Source organism: Lolium perenne, chromosome 1, assembly GCF_019359855.2.
Source record: "Lolium perenne isolate Kyuss_39 chromosome 1, Kyuss_2.0, whole genome shotgun sequence".
Lineage (NCBI taxonomy): Eukaryota > Viridiplantae > Streptophyta > Magnoliopsida > Poales > Poaceae > Lolium > Lolium perenne.
The window spans coordinates 253648826-253670831 of NC_067244.2; the positions used below are offsets into that span (position 1 = coordinate 253648826).

Consider the following 22006-nt stretch of genomic DNA (forward strand, 5'->3'; position numbering starts at 1 on the left):
ATATTTGGCGTGTGCGCGGAGGCAGAGCGGTACAGATACGTTGCTGCCAGACGCGGGCTTTCGAGAAGATATCTAGTGCTACCACCTCTTTGCATGCTACCGTGCTATTGTATAAAAAACGTATTTTATATGTGTCAAAAAATTATACAAAAAATGTGAGTACTCATGAAGCATGTCCCTATAACATCCCAAAATTTCATATCCAAAATCTACATGGACACTGAGAAACAAAAAAGAGAAAATCAGCATGAATAGTGCTACCTAGTGTCACAAAAAGACAAATCAGAAAATGACACTATTCATGCTGATTTTCTCTTTTTTATTTCTTAGTGTCCATGTCGTTTTTGGATATGAAATTTTGGGATGTTGTAGGGACATGCTTCATGAGCACTCACAATTTTTCGTATAATTTTTTGACACTTATAGAATACGTTTTTTTGTACGGTAGTACGGTAGCACCTAAAGGGGTGGTAGCACTAGATATGTTCTCGCGGGCTTTCTGCTCCGCGCACCTCAGTCTATCGGCGTACTACCCTACCCGTCGTGCTCACGACATCTGCAGTAGCCCGATCCTAACCGACGTAGAACGATCGTTTGCGTCCACGTAGATAGAAAATGCGTCAACCCTTCAATCCAGTGGCCCGACGCATAATGATCAGCTTCTTCGCAAGGACGCAATCCAAATTTCAAGACGATATGCGTCCCCAAGGATGCTGCACGCGTCCTCCGCTGCCTCCTATATGGCCCGCTTGTCATTGGCACATAAGCCACTTTCACTCCCGCCACTCCCAAAAAATCGTATTGGGGCGAAGGCAGAAACCTTGCCTAGCAAATGGACGCCGTCACCGCCTTGCAAGCTGAGCAACCCACCATCGATGGGCCAACCCCCACCACACCTGTCGTCGATGAGACCAGTCCCATGGAGGGCTCAAAGTGCGCCGCCTGCGTCGATGACGATAAAGCGAAGCTGCCGAAAAAACAGCTGTCGCGGGAGGAGAAGTCCATCCAGGACGCCAAGCGACGGAACTGGCGCGCCGATTTGAAGCAGAAGCTAAGGCAGCAGGCTGCCGACGAGGCGAGAATGCGCTTCCACCTCGTCCTAGGGGCCAAAATCAACCAAGAACGATCTCACCCGTGAAGCTTCAACCCTTGCGTTGAGCAAGACTTTGAAGGCGATGCTGGCCGAGTCTCAAGACGCCATGGCCAAGCGGGATGAGAAGAAGCGTCGGGAGAATGAGGCCTCTGCTGCCATCTACATCAACCTTACCAAAGAGGACATAGAGGTGCAAAGGCTTGACGTTGCAGCCAAGTCTCGCGCAGAGGACAACCGGATCATCCTTGCCGACCTGAACACCATGGATGCTGGCCAACATGCTTGGTTCGAGAAGAAGCGATCCGAGATCTATCAACAGGACACCTGATCACCATCTCTGCGTCGTCAGTACTACAGCCTCCTTCTACCCTTGCTACTTATCATGGCCCTCTTGTGCGCCTTTTGTAACTATGTCCACCGTGTAATGAATAAAATTGGACGTAATTCGTGGCATTGATGTGGTGGTTTAAATGGCCTTAATATGGCCAAATTTGATCTATATTTACCAACCTGAACGGACAAAATACCTCGAGCCGCTGGGCATCTCCGACGCAAACGGACAATCATGACAACAAGCGTAAATCAATGTTTATAGCCCGATGTAAACGGAGGTGGTGTTTTGGCTCATAGGAGCAAATGCTCTCATTATATAGAATAACTAAAAAATAAATTTAAAAATGACAAAAAAATTTGACATAATTTTTTTTGTGTACATCGTGACATTCTATGTTCGTACACAAGTTTTCGTGGAAAAACAATATTTTATGCGGTGTGTACAAAAAAGATAAAAAAATGTGTTGTACGTAGTCGTGTTACAACATCAAACTTTGTCTTTTTTACAGATCGAAGCCACAATTTTTAATTTTTAAAAAATTTATGTGCCAACATAAAATATCTAGATGTACATATACAAATTTAGTTTAGAATTTTATGACATTTCGAAATGTGGATTCACATAATGGAAGTAAATGCTCCTATGAGCCAAAGTACATTTACACCGTGTAAAACGGACATTGACAATCATTAACATTCCAAATGCCCGCTGGAGATGCCCTCAGCCCCCACCGATGCATATGCGCCTGTGGCGCCGATGAGTGATATGATCCGTCAGTGGCGGTGTGAACTGGGAAGACAAAGGGGACAAGCAAAGCGTCGAAAAGCGACGGATATCTTATTTTCTGTACAGTACTTTGTCGAGCAGATAAGGTGGGGGCAGATCATGCGTTCCTCTGTATCTGGAATATCCTATCGCACACCTGCAAATTAACTATCCAACGACCACGAGTGTGCGAAAATGGCGAACGGAACCTGGCAACGCGCGAGGATGAAAACTCCTCCACTCACAGGACACCACGTTGCTGACAGCATACGTATTTTGTTCAGTATATTGTTAGTATATTGTTGGTATTACCACTAGGCTCAGAGCAATAACTCACCTGCTGAATGATTAATGCATGGGACAGAGGATGAGACCAGATGAGTTTCACTAATTCCTGCGGTCCTGCCGGCTACTTGCATCTCGTCCTTCCTTCGATCAAAGCCTCTCACTCCCCCAGCGAGACTCCATGCCCATGCTGGTATGCTCGAGGCAGCTAGAGCTAGATAATATCCTGCCGACAGCCACGGTGATCCTCCTCCGCCCATGCTCCAAGGCCGCGAGCTGCTCCGGCCGCCATGCTGCTCGTGCCATGTTTCTCCGAGTGGGCTCCAAGGCAGCGAGCTCCTCAGGCTCCCTCACTCCTACGCCTGAGCTCCTGAAGGCCGTGGTGGATGCGGCATGCCGGCGAGTGTAGTGCTCTGACCAGCGCGGATCTGTGGTCTCCCCGCCGTTTCCGGCAAGCTCGGGGAGCTCCCACGCCCGGAGCACTAGTGCATCCAATCCCCTCTTGTTATCATCAGTAATAGAAACCTTGACTATCAGATTTTGTTGCCACTGATTTTGTTGTTTGAGTCCCAGGCTGTTGTGCTTGTTCCAGTGGCCATGGCTGTCCAGATGGTCACCGGCATGCGCGCCATCGAGTCGAGGCGGTGCCCACCTTCGACCAGGCCAACAGCGAGTCGAGGCGAGGAAGTCCCCGAAGGTCGCAACTCCCGGAGGCGAGCAGTGAGCGGCGAGCTCCACGAGTGCCGCCTCCTCGGCGTCAACCTTATCGGCGACGTCCGCCCACAGCCGGCCGCGGATAGATTCGGTGACCTCCGCTGCCTGCGGGGTCGCCGTCCTCCACGCCGGCGTCGACATCGGGGACGAAGCCCCTAGGCCGCGCGTCGCCCCGCGAGCTCCAAAGCCACAACTTTCATCCCGCGCGCCAATTTAGGGATTTCGCTGAAAGGAAATAATGTGTGTATCCAATAATTTAGATTCCCAATTAGTTGAATTGTATTTTTTTTTACTTTTGTTGAATGGTTCTTTCTGAAAATTTGCTGTTAATTAAGATAACCCTTTTCACTTTACGTCTAATTATTGCTTACACCATGTTCTTCATTCTTTATCTTTTGTCGAATGCTCAAATGCTTCCGCTTCCATCTCTAAAAAATGACGTCATTTCACAATCTCTTGTTTACATGTGTAACGTGCTAATTGTGTTGCTGTTATTGTTATAAAAGGGAACCATTAGTACAAAATACTTGATTTGAATTAGTGCAAAACCACACTTTTTTATATAAATGGTGCAAAAGGTAAAAAAATAGTTTGCACCATTTTTACTATCCGTCAATGGTTAATTATTGCTATAACATGACATCATTAATACAAAAAATTTGATTTGAATTAGTACAAAATCACAGTTTTCACCCGTTGCACCATTAGTACAAAAATGTTCATTTTGGATTAGTCCAACTAACATTTTTTATTTTTTGCACCACTAGTACAAAATTGTTAGCCTGGTTTTTTTTCTATCTGCGCTATTGACACAAAAAAATATTTAAGAATTTGTGTTTAAAATTAATCATTTTGACTATGTCTACCATTTATTAATTGTCATAGTTGCAACGTCCATTTTCTGCATACTACAAAATCCATTTTCTTTTGGACTCCTTTTTTCAGTTGTTACCATTTTGATAATTTAGATTCCCAATTAGTTTAATAGGCATTTTCTTTACTTTTGTTGAATGGTTCGATCTAAAATTATGTTAGTTAAGATAATGCCTTGCAGTTTTCATGTGTAACTGTGTTTGCTAATTATATGTTTGTTTAAAAATAACCGATATTAATGAAGGAGGGGGGAAAGCTGGCAGCGTGCATGCATGCTCATTAAAATTACTGACCGGCATACATGCATGCAGAGTACGGATCCTGCACCTTGTACTTAATTTGTAATGTAACCACCCGCACATGCATACGAGACGGGTATTTCTGCGGAAACTCAAAACAGAACTCGGGTCCAGATGCTCCTTATATTTAGGCCAATCAATTGCTGCCAGATGGGTGCTGGTAGGTGTATTTTCTGTTGTATTTTCAGCTGCAGCCAGAATTAGGAATAGTAAGGTGGCCCACCAACTGAAACACATTTATGGTATTTTTCCGTTGCGACATGCACGGTACAAATGGAGAGGCAACATCCTAGACCTGATTGCCTGGACACCTGGACCGTGATTTCCTGCCGAATTATTTGCAAGGCTGAAGTTTCGACAACTCGTTGAATCACCGTTCGCGGATAGATATGTTTCGCTCGCAACAATCCTTCTAGGAGCTAGCGGCAAAAATTGTTTGGCGCAGATCCATAATTTGCTGCTGGTATTTAGCGTTCGCACGAGAAACACTGAACGAGGAACTGTTTGTTTTGCGAGGAGCAACGACTTGTACACATTTTTTAAATCGCAACAGAAAAAACTGCTCATATATTTTATCGTTTCTTTCCCTTATATTTTGTGACGCCGGCGCTATTTTTTTTTTGGCTCACACCGTCGCGTTCTAAAAGCGCCGACGCGGGTTTGAGCCAAATAAAAACGTCAGCAACCCGTGCCGGCCACTTGACAAAGGGCGTGAATCAGGTGCGCCAGTGCCAAGTGCCGCTGCCGTTTTCGTAGGTGGGACCGCCTTGACAATGACAGAAGGTGACGGGTCACGCTAAAAGCAACGCATGCTAGACGGTCGTCGCTTCGCTCATAAACCGAGGCGGCGACAAGGACGGCGGTGCCGACTAGGAGGCGACTTGCCATGCAGCGTCCCCCACCTCCCCCACGCGCCTTCAATGCACGTCCGCTGCCCTTGAAAACCCACCGACACGTTGTTCTTCTCCCCCGTCGTCCAACCCTAGGCGCTGCTACCAATCTCGGACGCCGCGCAACACATCCACCACCACCTCGCGATGACGCACAACGTTAAGGCCGGCGGCAACGGGCTTCGGTCATTGCAGCTGAGCCTCGATGAGGCCGACGTCCTCTCCTGGCAGTGCATCCCGGTGCCGCTGGAGTTCAAGCTGCTACACGGGTGGCACCTCTCCAACGCCGGCTATGCCGTGCCGCCACCGCTTGGACCGGAGATGTGCGCCCTCATCGCCGAGAGGCGGCCGCACATGATGCTGGCCGAGCGAAGCCAGCCGAGCAACGCGCAAAACAGCCCAGCGTGGCCGTGACATTTCCAAAAAGAGCGCGGCATCAAGCTCGCGCGTTCGGCCGGTCGCGGTCCTGGCCGCTTCGACCGCATTGGCCGCAGGGGCTGGTGGCAAGGCCGTGACGTCGACGTGACGCTGGCAGAGTATGGCTACCGCTCGCGCATCCACGACATCGACCCCAAGCGCCTGCCGCTCTACTACCTGATAAGGTATCAACTTGTCAATGCCTATGGATTGTAGGCTAGGGTTTTAGTTGGAAGTAGAGGGTAAGTAGATCTCGAAGGTTTCAGCCGAAAAGTACTCGACGATTATGAAAACTAGGGTTTGCAGACAATGATTCCATTGATTCTTCGTCCCTCGACTCCCCCTTTATATAGGAGGTGGAGCGAGGGATTCGTGCTATACAAGTTTACAGAGTCCGGGACGGTTTCTAACTCATCCCGCCAGATTACAAACAACACTTCCTATTACAACTCTATCTTTCCTTAGTAAATCTTGGGCTCCCGAATCTTCTTATTCTTCGGGTATTGGGCCTCCAGTAAACCCCGGGTACCATCTTCGGCAGGCCCATTTGGGATGCCTATGTCAGTAGCCCCCGAGATTTTGCTTGAATCGTAGAGTCAGGGAAAATCTCCACTGTTTATTTTTATTCGGAAGCTTTAACTTTTTTATACTTCTTCACATAAAATTCTATATTGTACAGGGATAATGGTAGTTGGGGCTAGTTCATCTGACGGATCAGGTACTAGTTAACTGCTCTAGTGGCAATCCGCAAAAACCTACTTCAAAATCACGTCCCTGGACATGATCTCGGGATACTGGTGTAAACTTCGACAGGTGCCGCTTAAGGTCTTACCATTCTGTCGAGTCCCAGTCAAATTTATCGGGTACCTAACGCGTCCGTTAGGATTTTTCTTCGTATCTGCTGATACGGATAAAGGTAGCAGAGCGCAGTCTTTGGCGATGCCACGCCCAGCAGAACGGATCTGGGGTCTTACCTTCGCAGATTTGCGGCATTCAGAAATTGATCGCAACTTCGGCGTTCTGAGAATATATTGTCGAGTGCTTTTCCGGCTGTTGGAATGGCACATTTTATCGAGTCACATATGACTTATGTTACTCTCCCGATGGGAGTATATGTAGAGTTAACTATAACTCGAAATATACTCTCTTGCTTTTCTATTTTTCCTTTGTTAACTTCATCGGGCACGCGAACAGCGTTCCCGATGGGAGTAGTTGAGCCTACAACCAAGAACTTGTGCTTGGTTGTAGGCTCAACATTTTAGTCCACCTTGTCGCTATATTGTCATTATTTCCCAATATGATCTCTTTCTTCTTCTTCTTTTTTTTTAATCTCTCGGGTACGCGAACAGCGCTCCCGATGGGAGTAGCCCCCGAGGCTACAACCAAGAACTTGTGCTTGGTTGTAGGCTCCCACAATTTCTATATTGTCATACTCGAAATTTTACTTTTTTCCAAAGTAGCCCCCGAGCATTTGGGCAAAAACTTGTATTTGGTCAAAGGCTCCCGAAGTATTGAATAATTCTTTCTGTCGCCAATCTTCTTTTATTTTTCTTGTCGACATGCTTCCCTTAATCAAATTTACTTCATCCTTCTCGAATAGTCGTAATTTTTCTGCTCTGTGGGTCCATTGTTTCTACCATGTTGACACGTCGTGCAAGTGGGGGACACACGTCCTCCGCTTTTCCTGGCGCACGTACGGTAACGCCTATCTCAGTAAAAATACTGTTTTGCCCTTGTATCTAGAAGATCCATTCTCACCACACGATTTCTTCATCCAACGGCACACTGCCTCACCCGAGTCTTATATAAACCTTTCTTCAACCTCCGTTCATCCCCTCGCTTGCGCCGCTCACCTGTTCCTCTTCGCAAAACTCCCCTGCGCCCAACTCTCTCCAATCTTCCGCACGCACACACATTGCTCGCCCATTGCCGTTGATGCCACCGCGCGCGCGTCGACTCGCCACAAAGACCCCGGAATCCAAGATGGCCGCCGAGGATCTTGAGTGGGAGAGATCCAAAATCTCCAACCAAGACACCAACACGCTGAAGAGGCTTGGCCTCATGAAGAAAGAAGGCGCCATCCGCTTCCCTAGCGAAGAAAGCTACCCCAATCCTCCAATGGAGTACCGGGTTAGTTTTGTTGATCATCTAATCCGCGGCCTTTCGACCCCAATCCACGATTTCCTCCGCGGCCTTCTTTTTGTTTATGGGATTCAACCGCAGTTGACCCCCAACTCAATCCTTCATATTTCTATTTTCATTACGCTTTGCGAATGTTTCCTCGGAATCCCTCCCAATTGGGCTACGTGGAAACGCATTTTCTCGCCTCCGCCGCAATGGCTCCCACAACGCCACTTATAACATAGGTGGCGTTGTTATCTCGTGTCCGCACTGATGTCGACTACTTCGACGTCAAGTTTCCCGATTCTGTCCAAGGATGGCGCAAAAAGTGGCTCTACATTCACGAAGAAAGTGCCAACTCCGTTGAGCACAACATAATCCCCTTCGACGGAAGTGCCAAAATCCAGCGCCGCCGCTCCTGGGATGCCGAGGCTTCTGAGGAAGAGAAAAAGGCGACAGAGGCACTCATGTCTCGTATTCATCAACTTCAAAACACTCGAGGCAAGGAGCTGTCTGGTGTTCAAATCACTGCCTACTTCCTTAAGATTAGAGTGCAGCCTCTTCAGGCTCGCAAAAATCCCCTTTGGACGTACTCTGGTAAAAATGACGCCAACAGAATCTCCGATGATCTGTCCACCAAGGACTTCGAGAAGTTGCTTCGAAGACTTTCTCGTCTGGGCAAAGACCCAATTCCTTCCCCAAGTCGTGTGGAACCGTACAGCTCCACCAATCCACTCCCCGAGGTATTTTGTCTTCCCGAGTTTTTATCTTGTTCTGCATCTCATTGTATTGTCTTCTCTTTAATTTCCTTTTTGTCACTATTTTTTACAGAACCATCCTACTATGACTTCCCTTCCTCCTCTTCCTGAGGGTGGAGAAGTCGAAGAAATGGCCATCGTTGCCGAAGATACTCAAGGCTCTTCTGTTCCTGAAAGTGAAGTCGCGGGTTCTCACAAATCTGCGGCTTCTCATGAAAAAGAAGTTGAGTGCGAAGCCGGTGAGTCAACGCAGTCCCTTCCTCCTGCTTTGTTTCTCCAAGGAACAAAAGGAAAAGAACTGATGCCGAGGATTCTGGCACCTCTAAGGCTAAAGAAGTTGTTCCTTCCCATCCGAAGGCAGCTTACGATCCTTATGTTGAATCCCTCGTCAGCTCGTAAGTCGTCTTTATCTCTCTCTATTCTTGTACTCGAAATATTTATCTTGTCTTGCTTTTTATACTGCCGATTTTTTGATCAACAGTGATGAGGAGGAAGAAGTACCAGTTACTGACGTGGCTCCTCGGACAAGCACGTCACGTCTTGTACTTGCCTCGTACACGCTAGTTGAAGGAGAAGAAACGTCGCCTCCTCAACAAAACGTCGTCACCACTACTCCGCCATCAAGCCCCGTGCCCCTTCACTAAAAAGGGCAAGGGTGGAAAAGATTGTTGATCCCGCCTCGGTTGGGCGGTTCGTCGACTCTGCTCTTAGATGATGTAAGTTTGTCGACATCTATATTTTTCTTATTTTGTTTTGTCACACCTTTTCTCTTTTTCATGCCGATGTTTCTCTTACTGTGTTCACGTTGAACAGCCTATGATCAAGGATCTTCTCCGCATCGGTTCCCAATTTATTGGGTACCGTGAATGTGCTAACAGAGCCGAAGGTAACGACTTTCATACTTGCTGTTTTTCCTTAATTTGTCACTCCTGTTGCTCGCCGCGATTTTTGATCTTTCTTCTCTCTATTTTCCATATCTTGACAGAGAAACTTGCAGAGGCCAACGAACGCGCCGACGCACTTGCTCAAAAACTTGAGCAAAGTGAGGCGGCTCGCAAGAAGGCCGAACTCGCTGCTAGCAAAGCCAAGGTCGAAGCTGATGAAGCTAAGGCGAAAGCTGCCGGTGTCGAGGAACCGCAGAAGAAACTTGAGGATGCGACAATGCCTTCGATGAGCACAAAGCTGCACAAGCTTCTCGTGAAGAAGGAATCCTCAAGCGTCTGAAGTCGCAAAGTCGACGTACTCTGAGTAATATTATCAATCTCTTTTATTTTATTGCACTTCCTGTTTCTTGGTTGTTGACTAATGTCTTGTCTTGTGTGGCAGCCCAAACAAACCAGGATTTTGATCTGGATAATCCCGTCAACGATCCTCTCCTTGACGCACTTTCTCTTCTGGAGTTTCACGGGCGCGAAATTCGTGAAGGCGTGGCGAATGCTAGTGCAGGATTGTCGGCGTTGTTCCCTTACTTCTTCCCGAAGAAAGAAGAACCCGCAACTTTCCTTAACCTCGCCAAGATGTTCAATACTTCGGAAGACCTTGGACTGAAGGTGCGCCAAGAAAATATGAAGGTCGCCGTTGAGAACACTGTCGCATTGGTTGGCTTGTCGACAGACTATTGACTGGATAAAAGTTGGCGACACCGAGCAAATAGAGCAGTCAAGGTGGAAGTCACTGATTAAGGCGGCCAAGCCCAACACCAAGAAGATCTTGGCGTATCTCGGGATTAAGCCCTCGTCGACTCCTAGCTCGGCACGGCCGGAGGTCTAGTTGCATGCCTCTGTTTTTCTTTCTATTTCTTTTGCTCTGTCGCCAAAGTAGTCATTTGGCGACACGTACTTCCTTAGCTCCACTGTAATGCCCTTGTAATTATTCCAAGAAATTAATGAAAACTTCTATCTTTGCTGGTTGTTTGATGTTGTCTTGTTTAAATTTCAGTTGATATTTGACAATTATACTCCATCTTCCGCTCCTTCCAATGTTTCGCCTTCTTCTTCCCACGCGAGGAGAGCTTTTGCTGATACCGCTCCGTCGACGATACCTTGTCGCAAGAACTGGATGAACCGGCAACAACTTCGGTATGCGAAGAAGCAAACACTTGTGATGTGTCAGCAATCTCGTAAGTCATCCGAAGCCGAAAAAATTGCTCTTCAACAAGCTCACGAGGCCGTGGCTGCTAAAGAAATTGCTGCTTCCGAAGCTGAAAAGGCGACTACTCGAGAAAATTTCATGCTCGAATTAATGAATGAAGCCAGTGCAGATATGTCGGGTATGCCTGTTTCATCCTCTGATATCTTCCATCTTCATGCTACTGTCTTTTTAAAGGTTTCCACTTCTTTGTTTTGATAGGTGCCTTTACTGATGCTGCTGCCGAGGAAGAGAGGGTAAATGCTAGGACAACCCTCCTTGTTAATCTTTCCCTGGACCATGGTTCTTTGTTTTGGGCTACCCCAGAAAGGACCCACCAAATTGTCAGATTTCAAGATCGCGCCTCTCAAACTCGTGATTTCCTTGACTTCTGTACCAAGACCTTGTCCATGGTTTACAACTCCATGTTTCCTCGGAACGTCCAGCCAAAAACTCTTCCCGACTTGATGGAAAGGTTCGGGGATGCTCGCAGATCCATGATTTTGTCAAAGCTCAACCAGTAGCCGGCGCGCATTTGCTCTTATCATGCTCCAGATCTGCCACTCGAAACTTGACCTTACCCAGGTTGTCGAGAAAGTTCACCAAAAGGTAAAACGTCGGAGAGTTGGTGTTGATAGGATTAACACGAAGGTTACGCCTATAGCCGAAGAAATGATTGAGGACCTGCTTCGGATGGATGCCGACTTTTTTGCCGATGGCCATTATGCCGATTTTCTTGGTGCTGCTCCTGAAGAAAACAGAGTTACTCTTGATGACATATTGAATCAAGATTAGTTATTTTCTTCTTGTAGATATTTTTTGTTTGTAATCCATGACTATATTGTAAAGCAATCATTATATTTCTCTGTTTGTCTAGCCCCCGAGTGTTTCGGTGTATATTTGCGAGGTTTTGAACCAAGGCATTTATATATTTATGGCGGAGATGAGCCCCGAGCTTTTTATTGAGTACTATTTTGTATTTCTATTGTCTCACGAGGTATTTGAATACCAAAGCAAGGCTTTTCTTTTGTCGATGAGCTATATTTGAAATTCGTCGGAGCAAAGACTTTGATCATGTCGATAAAGAAGAAAAGTTATACTGTCACTATCTTTATTATATTGCGCACCGCGAGCTCCGCCTCATTAAAAACCTTCTCCGGCCCCACTCGGTGCCCCGAAAAAGGAAAAGAGTGCGTCTGAAAACTCGCGGGCGTTTCAGTACATTGAAGTTTTACAAAGACTATATTTCGACTCTAGGCGTAGAACCGCCTAAGTTGCGCCACGTTCCAGGGGTTTGGCTCCTCCACCCTGTCTTCTTGTCCTTTATCCCGTATGCTCCTCCTCCGATTACCTCCGTGACAATGTAAGGACCAAGCCATGGTGACTCGAGTTTTTCATGACTTTTTTGCGTGAGCCGAAGAACTAGGTCTCCCACGGAAAGATCTTGGCCGTAAACGTCGACTGTGGTAATTCTTCAAGTCCTGTTGATATTTGGTTACCCGAGATAATACTTCATCTCGAGCTTCATCAAGTGCGTCAACGTCATCTTCTAACGCTTTTCTCGACGTTTCTTCATCATATTCAGCGACACGTGGAGAGTTATGCTCTATCTCTATTGGTAGTACCGCTTCTGCTCCATGAACCAGGAAAAACGGAGTTTCCTGCGTTGCTGTGTTTGGTGTTGTTCGGATGCTCCACAACACGCTTGGTAGTTCTTCTGGCCAGGTATGTCGAGCTTTTTCCAGTGGTCCTAATAAGCGCTTCTTGATGCCATTGCAGATGATGCCATTGGCTTTCTCGACTTGCCCATTGGTTTGAGGATGTGCAACTGACGCAAAGTTCAGCTTGATACCCACCTCTTCGCAATAATCTTTGAATTCATGGGATGTGAAGTTACTGCCGTTGTCTGTGACGATGCTGTGTGGCACTCCAAATCTGAAGACGAGGCCTTTGACAAATTTTACTGCGGATGCTCCGTCTGGTGAATTTATCGGCTTCGCTTCTATCCACTTTGTAAACTTATCGACAGCTACCAGCATGTACTCTTTTCCTCCTGGCCAGGATTTGTGTAACTTGCCCACCATATCAAGTCCCCATTGAGCAAAGGGCCATGATAATGGTATTGGTGCTAGCTCTGCTGCTGGAGAATGAGGTTTTGCGGCAAACCTTTGACACGCGTCGCAAGTTCTTACTATGTCCTTGGCGTCCTCGATTGCTGTCAACCAGTAGAATCCTGCCCGAAAGACCTTGGCTGCGATAGCTCGACTACTTGCGTGGTGGCCACATATTCCTTCGTGTACATCCTTCAGGATTATTGTTCCTTCTTCGGGTGTGACGCACCTTTGCAAGACGCCTGAAATATTTCGCTTATACAATTCTCCCTTGACCACCGTGAAAGCTTTGGAGCGTCGAATTACTCGCCTTGCCTCAACTGGATCGTCGGGTATTTCTTTCCTTAGGATGTATGATATGTACGGTTGCATCCATGGTATTTGTATCACCATGACCAGGTCCTGTTCTTCTTCTTCGTCCTCTTGCTTGTCCTTGGTAGCCCCCGAGGGTTTCTTCTCCTTCTTTTTTGATTTTGTCGACTTAGTGGATCTCTCTGTTATCTCTTCCTGAATACACCTGGCGGGACCGCAAGGCATTGCGACCCGATGTTTGCAAGAACGTCGGCTTCGTCGTTGCTCAATCTACTAACATGGTTTACTTCGCATCCATCGAACAACTTCTCGAGCTCGTTGTACACCTCCTTGTATGCCATCATGCTATCATTGATTGCGTCACATTGGTTCATAACTTGCTGTGCCACCAACTGTGAATCGCCAAAGATTTTCAGTCGGGTTGCTCCGCAGGTTTTCGCCATCTTCATCCCGTGTATTAGAGCCTCATATTCTGCTTCATTGTTAGATGCGTTAGGGAACGTCATCCGAAGGATGTACTTCAATTTGTCGCCTTCAGGTGATATGAGTACTACTCCTGCGCCAGCTCCTTCTAGTCTTTTGGACCCGTCAAAATTCATGGTCCAAGTTCTCGACAAATCTGGAGGTCCTGTATTTTGCAACTCCATCCACTCTGCGATAAAGTCCGGCAGAACTTGCGACTTGATTGCTTTTCTTTTTTCATACGTGATGTCCCGAGGGGAAAGTTCTATTCCCCAAAGGGAGACACGACCCGTAGCTTCTGGGTTGTTCAATATATTTGACAAAGGAGCTTCATTGACCACTATGATCGGATGTGCCGAAAAATAGTGACGCAATTTTCGTGCTGTCGTGAACACTCCGTATGCTATCTTTTGGTACTGCGGATACCTTTGTTTTGAGGGCGATAAAACTTCGCTAACGAAGTATACTGGCCTCTGCACGCCGTGGAGCTTTCCTTCTTCTTCCCTTTCGACAACTAGCGCCGTGCTCACTACTTGGGGCGTGGCTGCGATATACAACAGGAGAGGTTCCCTTTCTTTTGGCGCCACCAAGATTGGTGGTGTCGAGATTGTACGCTTCAAATCCTCGAAAGCTCTGTCGGCTTCTTCGTTCCACTGAAATTTATCTCCTTGTTTTATCAAAGCGTAGAACGGCAACGCTTTTTCTCCCAACCTTGCGACGAATCTGCTCAAAGCTGCGACTCGCCCAGTTAGCTGTTGTATTTCTTTCAACTTTGTTGGCTTCCTCATTGTTACGATAGCTTGTATTTTATCGGGATTTGCTTCAATCCCTCTTCTTTGAGACTAGGAAACCCGAAGTTCTCTTGGGACGCCGAAAGAACACTTCGTTGGGTTCAGTTTGAGGCAGAACTTATCGAGGTTGTCGAAGGTTTCCTTGAGATCCTCAATCAGCGTTGCCCCCTTTTTTGATGTTATGACGACATCATCGATGTATACTTGCACGTTCTTCCCAATCTGTGTCGCCAAACACTTCTGCATCATCCTCTGATATGTTGCTCCCGCATTTTTTAGACCAAAGGGCATTGTTCTGTAGCAAAACACGCCGTAAGGTGTAATAAACGCAGTTTTTACTTCATCTTCTTCTTTCAATCTGATCTGGTTATAACCAGAGTATGCATCCAGGAAGGAAAGACGTTCACATCCAGCCGTGGAGTCGATAATTTGATCGATCCTCGGGAGGGGAAAGTGATCCTTTGGACAATGTTTATTGAGACACGTAAAGTCGACGCACATGCGAAGGACCTTAGTGTTTTTCTTCGGCACCAGCACGGGATTTGCTACCCATGTGGCTTCTGTAAATATCTCTTTTATAAATCCAGCTTCTTGTAGTATTTCTGATAGCATGGCTTTGCGGTTTGGTTCCGAAAAACGCCGCAGAGGTTGTTTGATTGGTCTCGCTAATGGATCCAAGTTTAGGTGGTGCTCGGCAAGTTCCCTGGGTACTCCTGGCATGTCAGCTGGACACCATGCGAAGATTTTCCAGTTCTCACGGAGGAACTCGACGAGCGCGCTTTCCTATGCGATATCCATGTCGTTTGCGATAGATGTCGTCTTTTTGGGTCTGTCGGGTGAATCTGCACCTCTTTTGAATTTTTCTCGATCTGAAAGTTGATTCTTTGTTTGGCCTCCCAACGTACGGCGATGCGTCGTAATCAGTCATGCTTTTTGACGCCAAGTACTCAGCTTGCATCCCGAAAGTTTCGACAACCGGTGGAAATCCTTGTCGCACTTATCGGCTAAGGCAAAACTTCCTTTTGATTTGTGATTGGTCCCTTTGGTCCAGGCAACCTCCACAACAAGTATGTATAGTGCGGCACCGCCATAAATCTAGCATATGCTTTGGTCGTCCCAACGAGCGTGATATTGCGACGGGAAATCCACGACTTCGAACTCAAGCCTCTCGATTTCGTAATTTTCTCGGGTCCCAAAGCGAACGTCGAGATTGATCTTTCCCAATGGATAACTTGGTTTCTCTGGTGTGATGCCGTGGAACCTTGTGTCTGTTGGTTTCAAGTTTGCTAAGGATATGTTCATCTTCCTCAATGTATCGGCATACATAAGGTTTAAGCTGCTGCCGCCGTCTATGAACACTCGAGAAACATCAAATCCCGCGATAACTGCTGGCAAAATAAGTGCTGATTGCCCTGGTCGAGGAACTTGCTGCGGATGATCTGCTATTGTGAAGCCGATGTCTTGTCCTGACCAATTAAGGTACTCAACTGTTGGTGGAGGCATTTTCTCTCGCCATAAACACTGTCGTGAGATTACTTTCTGAGCTCTATTGGACGGCCTTCCCTTACGAATCATCGACACCGCTCCGTTGGAGTTAGGATCAACATAGGGTGGTGGTGCGAGTGCTGCCGCTATTCTCGAGCCGATGCCGATTGTCATCTGTAATCGCAGGAGGAGGCGGCAAGTGGATCTCACTCCTGGGTTCCGAGGATTTCTGTCTTTGCTCGCGCATTGGTGTTCTCTGCATACCGCAACATTGCACGAAAATTTCGACAGTCCTTCGCAAGTGCCCGACTGTCTTTTGCCGTTCTTTGTCGAGGAAAAAATGCATCCGGCACGGTCCGTTCATCATCTCTTCGGGGGACACGAAAGGTCTTGGGAACCTAGGCCCGCTATTTTGCCTGTTGCGTGAATCATCCCTGTTATCACCTCGCTGTTCATCGCTTCTCTCGGTAATCATCTCTCGTTGCTTCCTCTGTATTTGTCCGAAAACCTGCCGAAATTTGTCTGGAGCGTCGTAGTTCCGTACGTCCGAGGAAATCTTCGCCTTGGTTGATAGTTTCGACCGCGGTCCTCCTCTGGCGACTGTGTCGTTTGTTGTGGACAGCGTCTTCTCCATCTGCCCATTTATTTGCTATCTCCATTAACGCGGATCTTGTCTTTGGATTGGTCCTTCCCAAGTCCTCGACAAAATCTCCACGCGACTCTGCAACAAACGCATCTATTGCTCTCTCGTCGGATATATTTTCTGCCGAGTTTTTGATGATATTCCACCTCTGGATGTACTTCCTCATTGGCTCATCTAGCTTTTGTCGACACGCTCTCAACTCCTCTAACGACGCGGGTTTTTTGCACGTGGATCTGAAGTTCTTGACGAACACATCCTCGAAACTTTCCCGGTGTCGATGGATCTGGGGCGAGTTTCTTTATCCAAGATCGTGCGGCTCCACTCAAGTGCACACGGATGCTTTGCATGGCTGTTGCCCTAGTTCCTCCTGTGAGCTTCACCGTTTCCAGATAGTCGACTAGCCAATCCTCTGGATCTTGGAGGCCGTCGAACTTCTTGAAGTTATCGGGTAACTTGAATCCTGAGGGGACTCGAGTTTTTCGGACTCTCCTCGTAAAGCATGGCAAGCCACACATATCTTCGTCGTTCTACTCCGGAGATTGCCGATGATCCCTTCTGCTCTGCCGCGCTACGTCGACTCTTGCTTGTGCGGTTGTGTCTCTTGCTCCACTTGGCCCTTCGAGTCTTTGCCGCTTGTTCTTTGCGGGTCGTGGACTATTTTGTCTTGCCGCTCCTTCGGGAGGCGTTGATACAAACGCCGTCCCCATAGCTCCAACTCCTGCTACCGCCATATTGTACAGTGTTTCCCTTGGATCACACGGAGGTGGTTTAGATGCAAGGATAAAAGCATGTGTCGCCATATACCCAGCCTCCGGTGTCTTAGGGATGATGTTTCCTCTTGTATCTATCGACATAAAGGACATGTCGAGGTTTTGGACCAAGTGCTCTCTTTCTGCTTCGGGTATGTGTTGCAGCCTTGATCTTGCTCTGTTTCGCGCCTCCCGATGGCTATCACCCGTGGTTCTAGATTGTCGACTTAGATCTGCCCTTCTCCTGCTGGATGCGAAGGCTGCCTCCTTTCTCTGTCCAACTCAATGTCTGTTTTTCCAATTCCCTGGCAGCTCGTGCGAGCCTATATTGATATGCTTGCAGTTCTTCTGGTGTGGCCGTGGTAGCTATTGGTTCTGTGCCGTTCATAGCTCTCGTGGCTCTGTCCCACGCTGCTTGTGACAGTTGAACTCTATCTCGCGGCTCTGGCCCGACGTATTTGTTGCCCAGGCCTTGTCGCAGATTGGAGGGATCAACGTATGGGTTTCCCAGACTGTCGAAAGCCTCAGATGTCTCCTCTTGATCTTCAATGGCGTAAATCTGATGATATTTTGTACTCAGATCTACGTTGGGTTTGGTGACATCATCGTTGAGATTGATGAAGACCTTGCCCACTGTGAGAGATTTGTCGATGAAGTCGCAACTGTCGACATCGCTTGAGCCATCGCTTATATATGAGTCCGCAGATGACTCAAACGACATGTCGTTGAAGATCTTGGCGAGTTTCTCTCTTGCTCTGGTGCTGACGTAGCATGTCGCCGAGGTTTCTTCTTCTCCTGACTCGGTTGACGATGCATAGTTTGAAAAATCGGAATCGACCGCCGACGATCCCGACGAAATCGGAATCTCGACACGATACGATCCTTCCTTCTCGACGCGAAAGTGGAACCTTCCGAACGTCATCTCCATGGGCTCCGCCAGATACGCATATGCATCCAAACGGGAGGGTGGGTGAGGAACAAAATCGACAAGACCGGCGATCTGTTTACCTCGATCCATTGTGTTGCTTGCGGTTGACGATGTCGAAGATCTTGAGCGTGCCATCGAGATCAGCTCCTTACGCCTCTAGTTCCCACAGACGGCGCCAATTGACAAGGTATCAACTTGTCAATGCCTATGGATTGTAGGCTAGGGTTTTAGTTGGAAGTAGAGGGTAAGTAGATCTCGAAGGTTTCAGCCGAAAAGTACTCGACGATTATGAAAACTAGGGTTTGCAGACAATGATTCCATTGATTCTTCGTCCCTCGACTCCCCCTTTATATAGGAGGTGGAGCGAGGGATTCGTGCTATACAAGTTTACAGAGTCCGGGACGGTTTCTAACTCATCCCGCCAGATTACAAACAACACTTCCTATTACAACTCTATCTTTCCTTAGTAAATCTTGGGCTCCCGAATCTTCTTATTCTTCGGGTATTGGGCCTCCAGTAAACCCCGGGTACCATCTTCGGCAGGCCCATTTGGGATGCCTATGTCACTACCCCTAGGCGCAAAGCATGGCACCGAAGGCGCCATCGCTATAGAGGCTGCCAACAAGGACGACATCGGGCCACTCGCGCTCCGGCTCATCGAGCGTCGGTGGCCGCACGTGCTTAGCCGTGTATCCGCCTCCTTCGGGAGGTGTCGTCATCCACGACGACCCGCGGCCGGCTTCCGCTCCGGCTCGGAGGACGCCATGGTCGCTTCAACGCCGCCGCCCCAAGGAGGAGGACGCTGCTGACTCACCACTGCCTTCGCCGACGAAGAAGAAATGGTGGGAGATGGAGGCGCAGGCGGCCTTCCGTGGCGGCGATGACCCGGAGGAGTTCCCCAACGTCACTCGGTCCGTCAAGGAGGACTACCGGCAGATCACGCTTAACCGGCGTCAGTCGGAGGTGTGGTGCGCCATGGACCACGGCGAGATCTTCGTCGACCTCGCCAGTCCTTCTCAGCCGCCAGCGTCAAAGGCGGAGGACGACGACTGCTCCTTTGACTTCTCCGACAAGGACGACAGTGGCGATGACGCGGACAACCTCAACTACAGCGCCTTCCGGGACAATGCTAGTTTATTTCTTTTTAAGTTTTTAGTTCAAATTCGAGTCACTTTTGTATAAACTAGTCTTATTTGGTATGATTTTTTTAAATGCTTTTTATTCGGGGGCTGTAGTATAGGGGACGTGAGTGTGAAACAACATCCCTAAACGTACAACCGCCCCACGGCGCAAGCCAGCGCACTGGCACCTCTGTGAAAAGGACCACTGCGAACCTGCACAGGTGTTCTTCTACAATTGCATACGGGATTACAACTTGTCCGCACAAAACAAACTAATTCATCCTTAATTCAGTAGCTCACATTTTCCATTTTTTTGATCTTACAAAATAAACAAAAGTTTCATCGAAACAATTTACATTCACACCTAGTTGCGAGCTAGCATTTTCATTATTACTGTGTTCACAGGAGTGGACACACATAATGTTCTTCGTCAACTGTAACGGAACCCAGACACCTTTTTCATTATTGCTAAGGAATCCAAACTATTTCAAACCTAAATCATTCCCTCACATCCCCACAGATTCGATGATACATCCGGACACACAAAAAGGAAATATTAGGACGCGGATTGTCCTGACATTTCAGAACATGGTCCACACAACTACACAATTATTCAGAACCGGGCGTTTGTTGATTGTCCTGCCGAGTTGATTCCGCGGAATCAGCGGCCAATGGTACCTCCAGGCCAGCCATGCAACTCCATTGCCCACACCATTCCTGTCCACCAGGTTCCCAAGCACGGCCACACCTGCCGCCACCAGACCAGCGTTGCTGCTGACCGAGTCCTCCCCTTGCAGATTCAGCACTCGGCTGGATACGGCGCATAGATAGGCATATTGCGATTCTGTTGCACAATCAGTAAATTAGCCTCCCCCATGATTCATACCTTTTCCTAAAAATAGAAGCGCAGGCCTTTCTGGATCATTTTGGAAACGCCAGAATGCTGTCTCACCGCACGTCTTTCTCAGCACATGGTTGTGAGTCACCCGATGTTCAGTGATATACCAACCGTTGTCTGCAGATCTCAACAGGTGAAAAATCGTAGGGCATTCAAAACGAAAAGACCTAGTATATTTCACCTGTTGGCTTCCCCTATAGCAGGATACAAATAGTCAAATGTACATCACGGATTTTTCTAACAGAGAAAAAAAAAACATCAAATTCACAGTGGTCGACATAGGTACTCACCGAGCAGCCACAGACTATATCCTGCATGCATTTCGTCTTCTCCAAATTATTTAACTGGCTCTTTCCGTACCTGATCCCAAATCCATGTTCCCAGGAATAAAGATTGTAGAAATCTTATGCCTCGCCTATCGAGTCAATAGTTGTACCCAGGCAGGGATCAATGACTTTGCCTCCCAGTTTTTCTGCGAAACATCTGACACATTTCTCCAATGCACTTTGCCGCTCCACGCAGTGAGTTTTATCTGGTGGTGCACGCCCGACACGGACCCTGCAAAACATAGTTCTTTCCTAAGTAGGGCTGGAATTCGAGCCGAGCCGAGCCAGCTCGGCTCGACACGGACCCTGCAAAACATAGTTCTTTCCTAAATCATAAGACAATATAGTTTCCAACTGCTGTCCGCCAGCTTACGAGCTTCATACACTACGAATTTGCTAAAGAAAGATTCGTTCTGATTACCACACGCAAGCCAAGTCATACCACAAACTATCCACTTACTGAATAAAACACAAGCAGAGACAGAGAGTAACATGAGCAAAAAAACGCGCATCATTTTTTCTCTCATGTTTTGTTATTACAAAGTTTTTTGGCAATCAGGCGTTTCACAAATCACACACCAAAAAAAAGATAACTAAAAATCCAGGCTGCTCTCGGGTGATTACCAAGACACATTGGACGGTTTATTCTCTTAACGCTCACTGAAATGCAAAACCAACAACCACTTGTTATGTTCTGATGCGGTACACGCCACCGTTTAATTCAGAAAACTATACGAGTCCCAGTTATCAAGTGACATGCAACTGGAACTGCTACGAAGCGCCATGTGCTACTGGTGCGGTAGCTGTACACGCTGCCGTTTAATTCAAAAAATAAGCGAGGTTCAGTTAACTAAACGTAGTTCAACAAGCTGCCAAAACGAATTCTCGCACACGATCATTATCAGGGATGAAGAACTACAACTGAATTTACAAAATGCTTACCTCTTCGTCCAGCCAGGCGACTGAGGATTGCCGTGTCCGGTTGACTCCGCGGAATCTGCAGGCACAGGTGACAGGGCCATCCGCGCCATCCAGTCCGCTTGCAAGATCGCCCACACTCGTCCCCTCCAGGAGGTCCCCAGCACGGTCACACCCGCCGCCGCCGTCGGGCCCGTGTTGCTACTGACGCAATCCCTGCCTTGCAAACTCCCCAGTGCTGCCTCAGCCGGGTACACATCGTATATGGGCAGTCTGCGATTTGGTTCCGAAATTTTTTCATTAGAATCAATCTAGGATTCACACACCACGCACCCCGCCAAACAAAACAAAAAACCGCGCACCTGCTAACCGGATCCAGTGGGAAATCCATGGCTGCGCAGTCCGTCTCTCTCCCGGCGGCGAACAAGAAGAAGAGAAGCCCACTCGAGAATCTGCCCCCGGCCGCCGTCGAGAGGATGGACGCAGGAGGAGGGGAAGCGAGGGGAGCACGCGGCCTCTCTCCTGGTCAAAATCGCCCCGGCCGCCGCACGCGAAGAAGAAAGCAGGAGAAGGGAAATTTCATTTA

The 22006-nt window shown here is 47.8% G+C and overlaps 1 protein-coding gene across 3 annotated transcripts; it reads right to left on the bottom strand.

The window, feature by feature from the left end:
* Positions 1-19539: 19539 nt before the first annotated feature.
* LOC127327660 (uncharacterized) lies at positions 19540-22006 on the bottom strand. Of its 3 annotated transcripts, XR_011750758.1 has the most exons (5): positions 21783-22006; positions 21445-21693; positions 20467-20734; positions 20231-20370; positions 19540-20122 (listed from the first exon to the last, which is right to left on the bottom strand). XR_011750758.1 is itself a non-coding variant. In XM_051354426.2 (3 exons), exons 1-3 carry the CDS (start codon positions 21809-21811, stop codon positions 20581-20583), a joined length of 432 nt encoding a protein of 143 aa, XP_051210386.1. In that variant the 5' UTR covers positions 21812-22006; the 3' UTR covers positions 19540-20580. The 3 variants fall into 3 exon arrangements, 1 of the variants encoding a protein (XP_051210386.1); XR_007868669.2 differs by having other exon boundaries at positions 19540-20370; XM_051354426.2 differs by having other exon boundaries at positions 19540-20734.

Excerpts from the sequence above, each read along its gene's own strand:
- LOC127327660 (XM_051354426.2), bottom strand. The coding sequence starts at position 21,811 with ATGGATTTCCCACTGGATCCGGTTAGCAG. Across the intron at positions 21,694-21,782 it reads CCACTGGATCCGGTTAGCAG|ACTGCCCATATACGATGTGT; the intron begins GTGCGCGGTTTT and ends ACCAAATCGCAG. Across the intron at positions 20,735-21,444 it reads TCGCCTGGCTGGACGAAGAG|GGTCCGTGTCGGGCGTGCAC; the intron begins GTAAGCATTTTG and ends TATGTTTTGCAG.